The sequence below is a fragment of the Falco punctatus genome (genome assembly GCF_963210335.1).
Source record: "Falco punctatus genome assembly, chromosome: 7".
NCBI classification, from domain to species: domain Eukaryota; kingdom Metazoa; phylum Chordata; class Aves; order Falconiformes; family Falconidae; genus Falco; species Falco punctatus.
Genome location: NC_137587.1, coordinates 54,781,141 through 54,798,183, shown reverse-complemented (window position 1 = coordinate 54,798,183; position 17,043 = coordinate 54,781,141). Strand labels below are relative to the sequence as shown.

Genomic DNA, 17,043 nt, shown 5'->3' with positions numbered 1-17,043 from the left:
AATAGGGACAGCGTACCTAGTGGGACTCAAAGCATAAGCTTTTCAAGAAGAAAGCCAATGCAAAAAACCTAGGAAAAATAAGAACTAGTTGACTAGTTTATTGGGGAGGGGATGGTTTCAAGGTCTCAGTTTGCAGTTGGTAAGTTGCAGCTCTCATTTCCCTGCCAAAGCAGCCTGCCTTATTATGCCAACACAATGGCCTGTCATAATCAGTTGTATATAATGGGCTAATGCTTTTATTCTCAACCATATTATTCTTCTGATAGGAAATAATGAGTAATGTAAAGGCACACAGTTGTAGCTGGATGAAACTATTGCATAGTTTGGCTATGGCTACACTAGGAAAATCTGAGTTCTTGAAGTGTTTGCTAATAAGTTTGCATTTAACAAATGAATGTGAACGAGATTTAGACCAAGAAGCACAAGGCTAACTGCCTATAACAAACACACTTTTGCCAAGGTAGAACCTTATATATGGTAGTGTAGAGTATGGAGTGAGTTTTTTAAAAAATGTTGGTGCATTTTGCAGGACAGTTTGACTACATGTAGTCTGAAAATGCTGGGGAGCTGCAAGGAATATTACGTAAGGGCATCTGTAGGCCTTTATTGTCCACATTTCTTTTTTTATATCAAAGCAAGAAAATCAAAGTGTTTACCAACATATTAGAATTCTGCTGGCCGCTGTCCTAGAAGTTCATTGAAGGCAGAGCAGTATTTTGGCATCAAATTGTTTCTTTGGGATGCTAAAGGTGCATGGAGTTGGGCTAGGGAAAAGAAAATTTCCAAAGTAGTCAAGCTCTTTTGCTTTTATGCTAAAATTGTTTGAAAGAATCAATTCAAAAAACATTTAAAAATGTGTCGAGTAAGGAGCTTCTTTTAATCTCAGGCATACCATTTTGATATAAGCATATGGTTGATTAGCTTGTCGGTTTGAATGGAAGCTAACTTTGCGGTGCCTGTAAGTGCAGCTGCAAGTCCAAGTTACTTGTTTTCTGTGACAAAGGTGCATAAATACATACACCCACATGCCCAGATATGATTTTTTTTCCCCACCTCACCCATACAATGTTTGAATAGATGACTCCCCTGCAATTTCATTTTGATGTGAGTACTTTTTTAGGAAAAGGACCCCTTTAAAGCATTTGCCTAGATAGTGGCTTTTGAAAAAGCCTTTATTTTTGGGGTTAGGCTGTGCCTTTTCCCCTTAGGCAGTCAAAACTGTTCCTTGGTTTTGCTCAAAGGGATAAATTTAAAAAGTAAAGCAGTCATGTTTACCTCCTTTTCTCTGTTCTCTTTGGGATCAGGCTTGCTGTGTTCTTAGTTGATTGTAATAAAAGTATTTTTTATTTTTTTTTTTTAGGTTGGTTATTGAACACATATTCCTTAGAGGAAAATATTGCTTTAAATAAATCCTTGTTTATCTTGAAGCTGGAAATATGACTTCTAGAATCCAAAGAGGCAAATTTTTTAAGGGTGGTGCCTGTTTATTTACAACAGTAATGCAGACAGGACTCAGCAGCGTTCAGGAGAATAACCAGTCATTGATTATTCTTTAGTAATTGGATCCGTGCTTGGCAGATGAGGTTCGGAGTAAGCGTGAATGTTCTCTGTGGAGAATGCTGCAAACTACGTATGTAAGCGATCCGCCTCTGTGCAGGGACCTCGGGCACTTAGTCAGGAGAAGCTTGGTGCTGATAATACAAAGCTTTTTTGCTATTCTCAGTGGTATTTTTGTATTCCTTTCTTTATCAGATGCCCTTAGGAAAGGATCAGTCCTAATCAATATTGCTTCTCAATTGGTTCAGACAGGCAGAAAAATCAATAAGCTGAACTAATGACATCTATTTTTATTTTTTTTTTGGAAGACTGAGGAACAATTATAAAATTTTAAAACAGATGCTTCATTTGGTTGTGGGAAGAGGGTTGTGGGGTTTTGTTCGGTTCTGTGTGCACCCCCCCTTTCTGAGGGGTTTCGGTTTTTTAAATAAAAAATTCTTGCCTGAAGACAATATAGAGCAGGAAACTTTATTTAGAGTGTGTCGCACAGCTTGAGATTTACTGGGTACGTATTATATTACTTATACACTTAGTGTTGCCGTAGTAGCCATGCTGCTTTGAAATTCAGGATCTGATAAAAATGTCGAGTACTGGATCGCTTAGGACAAAAGCAAGAGTGGCAACTGGCATGAGGTAAAGGTTGGAGGTGAAGTCTGGGAAAGATACAGACACACACCTTTGGGAATGGCTTTGCAGAAGTGAGTAGGAGTGTTCACTGTTTGGTTGGGGTTGTTTGCTTGCTTTGGATTGTTTGTGATTGGGTTTGGTTGGGTTTTTTCCTGTCATATCCCACCCCCCCTTAATGCACAGAGGAACTAAGAACCCTCCTACCCCTTTCTCTGGAGGTGTCTGTACGGTTCCCATTGCATTTCCAGAACCACTGCCAATGATCAGGAGGAGATGCTGGGGGCAAGCAGGGAGAGTTGAGTTGTCTTTAACATGAATGGGACCTAGGTCCTAATTGTGTTTGACAGCTGCTCTGAGTGAGAGGGGCTGGACTAGGTGACCTCCAGAGGCTCCTGCCAGCCTCAGCAGGTTTGGGATTCTGTGAGTGGGACCTTGCTTCAGCTACTCGACATGACAACTATGACAATGCTTCCTCCCCTTCCCCACAGGCTATGTAAAGAAGTTTTTCTTCAGCCCTGGCTGTTCTTGGGCTGAAGGTTGAGTCCTGGGCTAAGTGCAGAACTAGTTTTGTTTCTTCTTTTGGACAGTGCTGGTTTGGGGGAGCTGCTTTTCACAAAATATTGCCCAGGTTTCCTGCACAGTGTTCACCACTCTAATATGTGTTTAGAATAGCACCTTTGCAAAATTCAGTCTTATGCGATGTAAGCCGTATATTCTGATAATCATGTTTTCTGCAAAACAAAAAATTCTGAACTGTTTGTCAAAGGCAAAATTAGAAAATCTTGAAACAGTCTACAAGCAGATTTCCCTACCCCCCACCTATTTTCTGTATACTTTATTTAAAGTTCATATCACTCCTTATAAGGGTATTTCATTTCAATATGAGTTTTAAATTAACAATTCTGATTTAAAGATTATTTTATTGTAAGAATAAGAACGAAGACATTGAGTGGAAGGGAAATTATTTTTATGCCTTAACATTTTTAATCATTATTGATTTTGTTCTTCAGACAGTGTGATAGATTGCAAGAAATAGTTAAGACTTCTGGGCCCTCCTTTAGTTTTTAACAGGGTGACTTTTTCACACCTCTCCCTTTTCAATTAAAATAAAAGGTTTTCATGCTCAAATTAGTCATCAGACAAGTGAAAGACAGAAATTTCACTAGCTGTTGGATACAAAACCATTTATCTGGAAAAACACACTTGAGGTTCTTGCTTATGTTGTATATAGTCTGGAATTTTATATGACTGCTGGATTTTCTGCCGATCCCAGTGCATTGCATGTTCAAAGGGATTTAGTACTTTACCAGGAGCCCTGTGAGTTAGCTTCACCTTTCACCATCACACCAAAGGAGCTGGTTTGAATGATATAATCCAAAAAATACATTTGTTTATGACCGAGGGTGTTCAGGCCTTGGAAGGGAAGGTGAGGAGAGCCAGGAGCAATGGGCTCTGCGCGGATTCCAGTGGGTGCTGTAGCCCTCAGAGGCAGCGGCGCTGGGGTGGCTCCTGCGGGTCCAGTCTGCAAGTCTGCCCGTTTGACAAGCTCTAGAACTTGGGGATGTGCATGGGCTGCGTCTCTGGAGTGGTCTGAGGGGAGGAGGGAGGTTGGCTTGGGAGTGGTGGGACTGAAGGAGAAGCTTGAGGTGGCACCTCGCGTTTGGTTTGGTATAAAGGTTCAGCCAGCCAGCTGTTTCTGGCTTTGCATCATCTCACAGCAGAAGCGTGAGCACAGTTCCAAGGTGGGCAAACCCAAACTGTGGTCCTGCTGCCTGACCGCTGTGCTTTACCCCCCTTGTAACGGGAAGGTCGCGCTACATAACGACCAAGAGTGGAGAAACCATATCCCTTTTTTCTGAAGGATGCTGGTTGCATAGTGACCTTAAAAGACCATCTGATTTTGGCAATATTAAAAGCAGAGTGCCTTTAGCTGTGGGCAACACGATGGGTGCTGCTGTAGGAAACCAGCTGTACGCAGCAGCCAGGAGCAAGCAGCGGTGGATGTATTTTGATGCCCTGGTAGCGTTATGTTTTCTGTACAAACAGTTCTGTGGGTTTACACTCCAAGTCTGGTGATTTTCAGACAAAAATGAGGCTGAGCATGGTATCAGCCGTGGAAAAACTGTCTTCTCATGAATCGCCAGCATTCATTTCGGTTTCACAGAAGAAATCTAAATAACGTGAGGCCAAACCATATATAATGCACTTGTTAAGTGTTTAGAATGTTTTTATTTACTGCATGAAAAGGGTAGGGTTCAACTACATTGTTGCTTTGAAGTTTTTAAAATGTCCTAATTTTTTATGTTCTGTGCATTAATCTAATATGTTATTTCTTTTGTCTGTGTTTGATTTTTTTTTTAACAATTATTCCATGTTTTTATGAAAGTAATATAAGTCTGGATTTCTAAATATGTGCTAAAACCTAATGTCGCACTATAAACTTTCAGCAGTTTTTATCAATTATGTTTATATTGTGTAATAGAAGAGGTGTTACATTGCGAACTAAAAATATTACAGTTTTTGTTTAGAATTTAAGTATGAATTGATTCTTTCAGATGCGTTAAACCGAAATGGTTATAGTTTTTCAGAGGCTCACAGCCAAACTTGCTCAGCCTTTCTGAATTATGCTATAGTATATTCTTTGAATACTAATTTTAAAAAGTCAAACTTTTTTTTTTAAACTCGTAAGACCTTCACTGAAAGCCCACTGAATTCCTGTAAATGTCAAGAGTAGTATGTGTGGTTAAGTTAGTTACTCTGGTATATTAACAGATGAGTTGCTACAGAGCTTAATTTTATGTTTTTCTGTATATTTTGCAGTCTAGTCTGCTTCGGTCAGATATGGGGCTTGGAAGTCCAGGTCAGCTGTCATCCTCGGGAAAACCTGGAACACCCTACTACCCATTTTCTGGCACAAATCAACGCCGAAGACCACTTCATGAATCACCAGCTCTTGGTGAGTAATATACACAGTTTTAAAACTTCTGTTCATGGTGCATTTCTGCAGGCTGCATTATTTTCTTTGACAGTTCATTTTATATACTGGAGGTTGCTCTGTACTCAGCAATTCAAATTACAGCAAACTGCTATATAAGACATAAACTGGAATTATTAACATTTTCTTTGAGATGCTAGTTTGAATTCAACACTGGTCAGTATTGCTTATAAAACAAACAAGAAACTCCAATAAACCCCTTAATTGCAAAAGCAATAATGACAGATGGATAGGAACTGATGACCAGCTGAGTGCCCTTAACCCATGCCATCATTAACTCCTGGAAATGCCTGACCTTGAGGTCATTACCATTATTTAGTAGGGGAAAGACACAAAGGGGAAACAATTAGCCTTTTATATGCTAAAAGCAACTTTATTCAGGGCAATATATAGTTCATTGTAATTGGTTCAACATGCCTTTAAAGTTCTTTAGCGATTGAAGACTAGTAGTTTATCCTAAAATTAAACTACCTTGCAAAATATGCAGGCAGGAACTTGCTTAAAAAGTGTTGTAATCCTGTGACAGTATTAATGTTTTATTTTGGAGATACTTAGAGATAAATGGAATTTTCCTACTCAGTCATAGTCAGTGGTAATATTTCATAGCTCTAAAGACTTGCTATTGAATTAAGGAATCAAGAATGAGCCAGCTGTTCTATAGTTTCTGTTATAAGACCATCACGAATAATAGGGTGTGCAAATTGAAAAAAAATCTTTTTAGTATAAAAAGAGAGGTTGTAACTTGATACTCTAGTTTAAAGGCTATCATATTTCAATGTTAGCATGTTATGTTATTAGGATTACTCCGGTTACATGTTTTGATTTTTAATGCCCCTCATCCTGTGCAGCACTTCTGTTCCATAATAAAATCTTGTTTGTTGGAACCATGTAACTTAATCCATACTTTACCCAAAATAAAATTTCATCAAATGCAAATTGTTTCTTGAAGTAACATTAGTATTAACTAGTACTGCAAACTCCTTGGGCACTAAATAAGTTTTGAACAGGCTTGAATTTTTAAAAAACTCTTCGATTTTTATAACATAATATGACTTTGGAAGTTTACCTATATACGCGTGTGTGTATATTATAAAATACCATTTTTCTATAGCTTTTTAACCAGTTGTCAAGACAACTGCCGTTTATTCTGGGGTTGTCTGTCTTTTAGAAATATTTGTGCAGGTATTAGTGTTCCTCAGAATAGGAGAATCAAACACAGCAGTTCTTCAGAGCTGCTTCGGAAGAGGAACAATCAGGAAAATGAAATTGTTTGCTGCTTGGATGTTTGAACTTTAATAGAAAAGAGTGGTGTTTATTATTAGTGTTATTGTTTTAGCCCCCACTGAATCTGCTTTAGTGAGAAACTACTATAATAGTAACCTGTTAGGGTTTTGAGCAAAGTGGTCTGTTAGAACATGACTTCGGGTGCTGAGCAGAGTGGGGTACTGATGTGGGCAGAAAGGTTATAGTATGAAACAGTCACTGAGGGAGAGCCCGAACTGAGATTGTCTTATTAGTATTAGATACTTGAATACGTGATTAGGTGCATTTCTTGTGCAAGCTATATAGAGGTTGGTAACTTCCAGATACTATTAAATTAAACAAAACGAAGCTAAGTGTAGTGTTCTCAGAGTAGTACTCCTATTAATTTTTTTCATTTTAAGAGAAGCTCAAGGGCTAGAAACATGTTCGGACTGGTAACAGGGTGATATTCTTCTTTCTGTCATGGCTGAATATGGGGGACTGTAATTTGGGACATGGCAGGTGGTGGTTACAAATTTATGGAAATGTGTTTCCAGAACTGCCAGGAAAAGCAAGTGCACTTTTATCTTGAGTCTTGTTTCCAATGGCTCAAGAAAGTATGTCTGAATTTTTTTTATTTTTTTTTTTAATGGACTAGTTAAATGTTACAAAACGGCTGACTGAGAATTTAAAGCAAAGTTGAATTATGGCCGTTTTATACCTGAGAAGGAGTTGCCTGTCCAGGATTTCAAGAAACTCTCTTTAAATTTGCTACTAAAGTTCATTGAAACCAACCAGTATTCCCTTTCAGGTGACGCTTTGAGAGCAGTGTAAATATCTTCTCCAGAAGTCCTTTTATTTTCTGTTCAAACATGCCCTATGGGGAATGATCAGAGTAAAGATATTCAGCAGATATTCTTACCTTATCTTGCCTTTATCTTGTCATATCGTATAATAAAATTTCTGTTTTCATTCAGGACATTTAATCATAAAATAGGTATTTTGTATTTTAATTGAAGACTCCATCGGTTAACTGTAGAACTGCTAATCTTGCCAGATATTCATCTTCAGAGCATCAGTTAACTTGTAATTTGCATGCATACTGTTCAGATTAATTTTATTAGCAGCTGAGTAAACTGGTTCAGATTCTTGATTTAGGTAGTGAAATTGCTGGGTACTTTTGTGATGGTGCAACAATTATTGTTAGAAGGAAGCAGGTATCATACCTCCAACTTTACTATTACATGCCAATTTGAGTTGTATTGCCTAATAAAGGCAATAAGAAAAGTAATTAGGTCATTAGATTTGCTGTTTATTTACAACCTTGGTATAGTCTAAAAGCTATAGAAATTTACATCATGTTAGTGTTTTCAGAGTATAAATCATACTTTAACATGTCATAGATTCCTTTTTGATTGTTCTATCTTTACTCTGAAGTGCAGAAAGGGAAAGCGTTTCTTGTGCTAATCAGTCCCATTTTCTCCTCCTTATACATCTGAAACCTTTCTCTCTTTCCTAGCAAGTGTATAAGGGCATCAGTGCACCCTTTAGCGTTTGTGTTCTTAGGAGTAACTGCTTTCCTTATAGAAGGAATTGGAATTCTTTAGCAAAGCTTTATTTTAGAGAAGAACATAAGTGTGTTACATATTTCAGCACATTCTCATATTGATGTGAAAGACAAATTTCATTGGCACATAATAATAAATGCACAAAATTGCAAAATAAATCCATGGTGGAAAGAAAAAGCTGTATAGCATAGCTATTTATTGGTTTTTGTCTGTAGCGTAGATACCTGATGAAATGTTGTTTTTCTGTGTACAGATCCTCTACAGACAAAGAAAGTAAGAAAGGTGCCCCCTGGTTTGCCTTCTTCTGTAAGTACTACATTTTTTATTTATAGCAAACAAATCGGGCTCAAATCGGGCTCTTTGCCAGACATACATAGAAACTACCTAACTTTAGCGTTAGGAGGGCTATCTGCTGGATGTGAGTGGCGAGGCTAGGTAATTGGGAGTGGTTCTGGAGGCCGAAATGCACATTTGATGTGGAATTTTTTAGATTTCATAGCAGTGATTTGTAGCTTGCTCATATGCCTCTACCCACTTGTCCCTGTCATTTGAATTCCTCTCTTGGGAAGAGAGCTGGGCCAGGAGCTGTCAAAGAAGATCTCCTGTACAGGTCTTTTGATGTTTAATTAGTCATTATGTTGCTGAACAGGAGGACAGACAGAGATTAATAGCTGAGAATCTTAGAAATTTACATTTGTAATAATCCCAGTGGAGCTGAAGACATTAAGATTCGGAGGACATGTACAGCTCAGCTTGCCTCAGTAGGACTGAGGTTATTAATATGCATAAATCACCGAGTCAGATGTTCATTGTGAAGCCCTGGTGGATTTTAAAGCCTTCATTAAGCCTTTCCTAACTTCAGCCTAGCATCAGGAAGGCTTTCAAGCAACTAGTTTGTTGATCCCTCTTTGCTTGAAAATTTATCCTTCGAGAATAAAGGGCTTTGATGAAAAAGGTTGGAAGGGTTTTGGTGGAAAAAATCATTAATGGCTGTGATAATCTAATGCTATAGGGGTGTTTTGTGGTATTAAATATGCTTTATTCTTAAAAGGAAGAAAATTGTTTATAAATGAATCTGCATTTAAAAATCCACGTGAACTGAAAAATCCCCAGCGAAGCGAAGGATGGCATTATTTGTTTTTTTTTTTTTTTTCCCCCTGCTCAGAACAAACAGGAGGGGAGGGGGAAGCTGGGCTGCCTTGCGGGGTACATCGCTTTGTTGTGTAAATGGATGTTGGGCTTTTATTTGGCAGTACTTAACACATGGGCGCAGGTGCACTTGGATGAGTCATAACTCAAAGCCGGATAGGCTGAATAGAGCATACTGCGCAGGCAGCGCGACTGGAGCGGGAGCGCAACGGGCCCCGTCTTTTTATTTTGTATCGCGTCAAGTGCGGACGGGGTCTTCTAGGCCTTGCGTCTCCCCTGTTCTCTCCTCCCTCTCTTTCCCTTCTCCCTCCCCCCTGCTCACGGTGAGATATATAGAAAGCGGGATCTGAAATGCCATTTGAGCCGCGCTTGCAGATGGAGCTGAGATGGTATGGACAGCCCGGGGCAGCTGTGCTCCCAACCTGCAGCCTACCTGGAAGCCAGGATTGCAGCTGCAGGCACTCCTCAAAGCTTTTGCTTGCATAAGCACTTGGGCCCCACTAGAGGCTGAATAGCTGCTTGATAAACAAAATGAACACAATGCCTCAAATCATTATTCCCGAGGCCAGGAATATTCTTCTTCTCCCCCCCCCCCCCCCTTTTTATTTTTCCCCTTCAGCAGCAGCTAAAAATAGTTTGGCAATTTACATTTTTAACAGTTGCGTGTTATGTAGGGTGGCTTTACAGTCTAGCTGATGATTTCTGCTAGATTAACAAAAATATATTTAAAATGTCAGAGAAGCTAAAACACATAGCAGTGCAATTTTCATGTAATTTATTACTGTAATTCTGGGCAGGTAATAAAGCTTACATTACACGTTTAATATTTAGTAGCGTCAGCCAGGTAAAGAGATCGTTTTAGGGAATGAAAAATTTCTCTCATTACTCTTACTAGGCTTTAATTTTAAGAAGCAGTATTTTTCAAATTGTTTTCATTTAATTCTTCTTCTGTAAGAAGAGTGGAGACAAGAAAATGCTGATAAATTTTATTTGTATTAACATTGTACCAGTCTGCCCAATAAACTGCAGTTACTGTGAATAAACAGGTTGCGGTGCTGCAATTTTTAAGTACTGTTTCTCTGTGTTTCAGTGCTTTTCAGTCCTTAAAGTAAAATATGTTACAAAAAAAAAAAGTTAGATATTGTGTGTTTAGAAGATGACACAGAACTAAATTTCATTGAGCATCATAGGAAATTTAAGTCGATGATTATGCAAGTGTTGTCTTTATTTTAAATATACTTGGTAAGAAGTCAGAAAGTTTTGTGGGTAAGTAAAAAATGGATTTAGCTGATAGGTAGTGCAGAGAAGTTTAATTATAATGTGGAAAGTCGCAAGAAAGATGATCCTTGACGTTATTATCCAAATCTGTATTTTTTTTTAATTTTTCAGTTTCTAAAAGATTTTCAGCAATGTTTTTGTGTTAGTATAGGGCTGTCATATCAATGGATACTCAACAGTAATTTAATTTTTTAGGTAACTGTAATTTAATAACAATCTTTTAAGAAAAAATATTTTAAAAATTAATAATCTTCCTCTAGTTGGTTTCATTTTTCTCTTGGATTTATATAGTATTTTCTGAAATTACTTTCTTTGAGGTTTATCTATCTTCATGTTTTCATATTAGGGCCTAAAGTAAAAGCAGCGACAGAGAAATGAATTGTTCAGTTACTTTCTGGGATATAACTCAATCTGAACTTGTCCTTTTACTGTAAAAATGCAGTGCAGCAGGCAAACACATTTTTAAGTTTTCCTGTCCTAAGTTGTTAAGCGGTGAGTCATTGCCCAAAATATTTTGAATGCTGAGATGCAAGCATTTCTGTTAAACTACAACTACTAAATGTAAAGCTTTGTGGGGAGCATCGAAAATAAAAGTATCAGTGGTTTATTTTTTCTTACTGTTGGCTCAAGCTAGGCTTGAGTGAAGAGAAAGGTTATGATGTGCCATTTATTTTACAGCAGGAGGGGAAAACACTGTTCAGGGAGTTGCATAATCCTCAGAGATTCAAAACTGTTGTATTTCTGCGAATTTTTCCATTTATAGGAGTTACCTTAACTAAGCCAAGAAACTAATAACATCATGTGACTTGAAACCAGTTGTAACTAATGGGCAGGGCTGAGTTAGGAAGAGGGAGTGTCAGGGCTTTTGAAGGGCTGTTGGGTCTGCAGGGGGAGAAGAAAGAAAAGTAAGGCTCGAGGATACGTACGGGGGGATTGCCAAATCATTATGGATGGGCTGTGAGCAGAAACACACTATTCACATGTGTAGTCAGAAAATATTTCGAACTAATATTTATGATAAATGCCATAACTAGTAGCTATCATGAGGTCACAATTCTAAAAAAAAAAATGCAGAAGTATCATCATTCTTTTGCCGTTTAATTAGTCTCCTATCAGAGGAATATCATCATGCCTGTTGACTTTTGTTAACAGAAAATCAGCTGACAGAGGCACAAATATCTGATTGTTTTCTGTGTAGTACTATTTCTAATAACCATTTTGAGTATTTTAGACTTTCGGCAGTACCTGAAGCTAACAGTTAATAGTTAACTTTGCCTTGCTACTGATTTAATAAGAAATTGTTGAGTGTTTTCTAATACCAGAGATCTCTTTCTGATTTCAAACTCATCATGTTTTTCAATAAATTTAAGACAATTTATTGCTTTGTTATATCACCCTCTATATTATGTGTATAGTCCATAGGTGCTAATTTATTGCAATATCTCTTTATGAAGCAAAGCTAAAGAAAATTTGATTTGCATGTATAGAACTACCTCCCAAACATCTAAGGCACTTTTCTTTTTGTTACCATGCTAGCCTTTTAAGGCTGAGCGTGAGAAATACGTTGGAAGACATGTCTCATAAAGATACCAGAAGAAAAATAATAGATCTTACTCCCTTCTGTGCCTCCCTCCTTCCTCCACCTTTCCTGAAGGGTAAAAAGAAATTATTTGAAATTGTGGAGTGAAAAGGCAATGGTCCTCTGAATGTTTATCTGTAACACAGTTTTTGAGACTTCAATGTTTAGATTGTATTAAAAATAATATAACATTCACCACGCTGAGTGCACTTTCTTTGGAGAATTATCCTCACTATTAGCAAGCTCAGTGTGTTTTGAAGTAGCCTCGTGTAAAGCAACATCCTTGGAATACTGTTAGGAAGTCTGTGGCTCCCTATAAAAACTTCGGAGCATCCTGGGTAGATACTTTGTGTGACGTTGCATTTGACTTCATAGTGGGACTTCTTTTTGTAAGATCTGTTCCCACTGGCCAGAACTGGTGTCAAAACGTAAAAAGCAGCATTTAGATTGTTCAGAGCTGTTGTGAACTGACTTGCGCAGTCGAGTGGTATGTTCATCTGCCATGTGCCTTTAGCCCCTAACTCTTGCGAAGACAGCAGTAATCTGTCTGACCCTTGCCTGTGATGCTGAGCTGTGGTTTAGAAGGCAATTTTAAATAAAACTAAGCAAGTAAATCCTTATGGATAACGCAACACAGAACTTGTGATTTCCAACTTGTGACTCAGTCTTCCATCTTCCCTTCTTCTCCTTTATGCTCATTCTGTGGTCACCTGATTCAAGGGATAAAGTTTTTAGGGACTTGCTCTATACTTCTGTTTAAGCACCACGTTCATCTGTGAGCTTGAACAGAAAGCAAATATATAAAACGTTCAACCTCTAAATCATGTTACAAACCAAATGAAAAGTGTTTCTTTGAGGTGTTATATTTAATAAGAAAAAGACCTGGTCTTCTGCTTCTATTATTGTAGCTTTTTTTCAACACAGCCTTTATTTGAAATCTGTCTAAAACCAGCAGTCCTCAAACGATAGCATCCCACCCGCTCTTTGCTGCATGAGAACATCAGCTGTCATTAAACAAGTAAGCGGTCCATTGCAAAGTCCTGCTGGGAGAGTTCAGATGGAGTTCTCACTGAATGAAGGTGAAGGTACTTAAGTAACACTCTTAATAGCATTATTTTTTTTTAACTGTGCTCAGATCATTTTTCCAAACTAACTGTCCTGTCATCTGACTGTGGTGAGCTCTTGTGAGGCTGCTTAACTGCGGGCTTTTCCCTGTCAAAACCCTGCATAGACATATATGAGAGACATAAAATGATGTCGAATTAATTCTCTGTGTTTGGATTTACTGGAGATAACTTTATTTTTGAGGTTTTCACAACATATGCAAAAGAGCACGTTAGATGCTCTAAAATTAGGCTGTAGCTCTGCATAAAAGAACCTTAAATCTGTGGATAGTTTGAAAAACTTATCTGAAAAAATAACATGACTGAATTGCAGCTCGTGTAATTTAGGGGGAAATTCTACGGAATTACTGCAACTTCTGCTTTACCTCAAAGATTGTGTCCATTACCATAAATTAGTGTGGTGTTTTATAACAATAGATAAGGATAAAAGCTTGCTTCCCCCCCCCCCCCCCCCCAAGACTATTTCTTAATATCTTTTGCTTGATAATACTTGTGGTTTTGGCAGGAAGACTTTTATAATCCCTGAAGTCATCTGGGAAAGCAGCAAGCAATGCCGTGTTGCTAGAGTTTGACCCGCTGTTGGATGGAGATAATGTTCCCTTTCAGTTGCTTGTTCAGCCCAAATGTTTGGGCAGGTTGCTTCACCGGTGCGTGTGCTGTTTGCCAGAAATGGGCAATACAAAAATGATTGAGTTTTTTTAATTGTTTTTTTGTTTGTTTTTTGGGGTTTTTTTTCCAAAAGAATGGTGAATGGTGCTGAAATTAAAGCACTGCATAACCTTTAAATGAGATGTCAGGTGAAGATGTGTATTTACATGCTCAAGTGAAGAAATTGAAATAAATTACCACTTGGTTTAGTGTCATTTTCTTATGATGTCAAGACTCATAAAGCAAGTTGTACAGCCTTGGAGCTTTAGTGACAGGATTTCATACCATTTGCACTGATGACTGGGGTTGGTTGTTAGTGTTTTTTCTTTCCGCAGGCAGATTCCAAGCTGTGGATGCTGTTAGGATTGCTCGTTTGGCTTTTGATAACTCACTGCTTCACTTGCATTTTTCCAAGCAGCAAGCTGGGGTACAGCAGAAGAGGAAAGACGCAAGGAAATATAGACTGGGGCACAATAAGCGCGCGCTCTATGTTGATATGCAATCTTCTAAAGCTTCTCTGACACAGAAGTATTTTGTATTTTAACCAATTCAGCAAGTGTGTGTGCGCTGCTGGCTGAGGCTGGGCGCAGGTTTTGCCTTTGGAGCCACCTGCAGGGAGCTCACACAGCTGCGGCTGTAGCTGCCTGCCTTCGGTGTGGGGACACGGTGAAAAACACACCCTACTTTAGTAATGAAATAAAAGTTAAATGCTGCTAAGGTTGGACCAGCAGAGGGACCCCTTAATCACTTTTTAATTTTTCAAATAAATTTTCTTGGTCGTGGTGAGGTGATGTGGAAAGATTTGTAATTCGGGCAGTCTTCCGTAAGTTTCAGTAATGCAGCCCTGCTAATTCATTTCAGGTTTTAAAATTCTTCCAAGGTCTATACACATTTTTAGATTGGGTGAGTTTGTAGCATGTTTTGGGCTTCGGGTGGGGTAATTTATTATGTCAGGATAATAAACATGTTTGCTTTTTAATGCAGATGTGGGTAGTTAAGGCCTTCATATAGAGGCTTTCAAACCTTAAGCGCTTAACATTGTCACCAAACTAATAAAACTCGAGTTTGAGCAATATCCTATCAAAGTTGTATTTGAAAGATTTTGCAACAAGTTTTAAAACCTCCTCAAACTGTTTTGTGTTTTGATTCTGAAGAATGGGATATACAGCATTTCCCTCATTCTTTTCATTCTAGTAAAATATTTATGTGAAAACTTAAATATCTGAAATACTTATGTGAAAACTACTGAAAGAGAAACTTCCTAGTCGGTTTCACACACACCCCACCCCCATTTAATTTACCCATATCTGTCATAGCTAACAAGTTTTTTGCAAACAAACAAATAAAATCCCACAAACACCAAAACCCACCCAAAAACAAAAAAAACCCCCGACTCCCCAGGCCCCCCAAAAACATTGTAATATTGCTAGGTGAAAGTAATGGATAGCAATTAATATCAATTTCATTATTACTTATTGTCTGTTTTCTGTCACTTCAAACTGTTCCTCATCCCTGGTTTATAGAAACACAAACGTTAAACGTGAAGTTAAAGACAAACCTTTTCGAACAGGAAAACCACCAAACTGGTTTAGCTCTTGCATAGATGAAGCAGTTAATTTGCTTAAAACATCTTCCTTTGGATATTGCAGGGGTTTTGACTATCAAATTTAGTCCACTGGGTTATTTTAAATTGTCATCCATACAGTTAGTCCGCTTGGTCTCTGCTGAACAGCACACTTAGTAGTTGGTGAATGACAGAAGGCTGTATTTCCAGGATATTAAAATAAATTAGCATTTACTTAACTGATTAACTAATTAGAGAACAGTATAATAAGCGATGCGTTTTCCCCTTAAAACAGTCAGGTTTGGTTCTTAAGGCTTGAAACCTTGTCTAGTCTTAACAGCTGCATTATGCATGATGTTCAATGCATCTTTTATCGAGGAGCCGAGCTCTGGCCTTGCTATGGTTTATCATCAGCAATGCTTGGGTTGAAAGTAAGTTATATTGGGAGTGCCAAGATGCCTAGAATTTTTATTTTTTTCTGAATTGTTGTAAGGGAAGCAGCTCGGAGTTACTATGTATATTTTAATTAGCAACAAGTTGTTCAGTACTGGACTGATTTTTCATTAATTTGTCTTTTATCCTTTATTCCTCGTTCTTTGCCTTCATTTCAGTGGGGCGTCAGTTGAGGTCTGTCTCCTGTTCAGGTTCCAGTTTTCTTAGAACTGTTAAGAACTTAATCAGCTGTGAAACTTCTGTTCCCCTGTCAAATGTGGTTGAAATTGATAAGTTCCAACCATGGGCAGAGTGGGGAGGAGAGGCTTCTAGGGCAGTTGCCTGCACCTTATTTCCTAAGATAGGGGCTAGGTTAGCCTAGCCCCTAAGAAATTAAATGGAACTCAGCAAGAGCAATAGGATTGGTATCCCCATCAAAAGCACGTTTGGATTCTTAACCTCATTCCCATTTTTTCAGCGGACTTGAAGCCAACTCTCTGTGAGGAAACTCATGCTACTTGGGTTTGCACATCAAAGTTGCTTTTGTTGGTGAAAAAGGAACTTTTGTTGCACGTAATTAATTGTAAAAGTTTTTGCTGCTTGTTGTGTTTGAGTAGACCCATTTAAAAAAATAGAAATGTGATAAAAAACCCCAACCGTTTTAAAGTATTTTGGTAATTCAGTCTTGTTGTGGAATATGTTTTACCAGAGGATGGCTCTTGTCTGTTGAGACAGTTACATAATTATTTCTCATATAGTGTAATTTTCAGTGATCTGGAGAAATTATGTTTATTGTTTATAAATGATGGGTTACATATGCTTATTGTGTATTTGCTTTGTGGCTCTGACAAGTTGGACAAAAATGTATTTCACATAAAAGTTGGTTTTCGGGGATAATGTAGTTCATTCACAAAATCTCTTGGTGGTAAAATGATCTTTGAAAATATTCTCCTGCAGGTAGCTTGGTTTATTATTAGGTCAGTATTTCGCTCTGCATTGGCTTTCATAATCTCTTTACATACTTTAGAAACAGGCAGTTTATTGTTTTTGACACACAGTACAGGGTCATGAGTGGAAACAATTCGGGCTACAAAGTGCATGTCAGTTCAGTGCTCCTCTGCTGACGGCATGTCTGTCTGAAATCAAGTTTAAAAAATTGGCCCTGTCTCCAGCTGACTTGTTTTGTCAGGCTGAGTCATGAGATTAACCCTTGACTTGTCACCAAGGAAAAATGGAGTAAACAACTGTACCCAGTACAGTATCGCTGATCCAGCTATGAT

The 17,043-nt window shown here is 38.1% G+C and overlaps 1 protein-coding gene and 1 long non-coding RNA gene across 11 annotated transcripts in view; one reads left to right on the top strand and one right to left on the bottom strand.

The window, feature by feature from the left end:
• The window catches only part of TCF12 (transcription factor 12), a 173,963-nt gene that overhangs the window by 113,527 nt on the left and 43,393 nt on the right, over positions 1-17,043 (top strand). For 8 of the 9 annotated variants that reach the window (XM_080396637.1, XM_080396641.1, XM_080396640.1 and 5 more), the window contains exons 8-9: positions 5,005-5,140; positions 8,243-8,295. In XM_080396637.1, the coding sequence (XP_080252763.1) occupies positions 5,005-5,140; positions 8,243-8,295 (189 nt within the window). Of the gene's footprint in view, positions 1-5,004; positions 5,141-8,242; positions 8,296-16,123; positions 16,263-17,043 lie in introns of those variants that run through there. The other variant, XM_080396632.1, reaches the window with a different exon arrangement.
• LOC308067585 lies at positions 9,724-16,013 on the bottom strand. Of its 2 annotated transcripts, none has more exons than XR_013929672.1 (2): positions 15,326-16,013; positions 9,724-14,450 (listed from the first exon to the last, which is right to left on the bottom strand). It is a non-coding gene; the product is annotated as an uncharacterized lncRNA (long non-coding RNA). The 2 variants fall into 2 exon arrangements; XR_013929673.1 differs by having other exon boundaries at positions 9,724-14,189.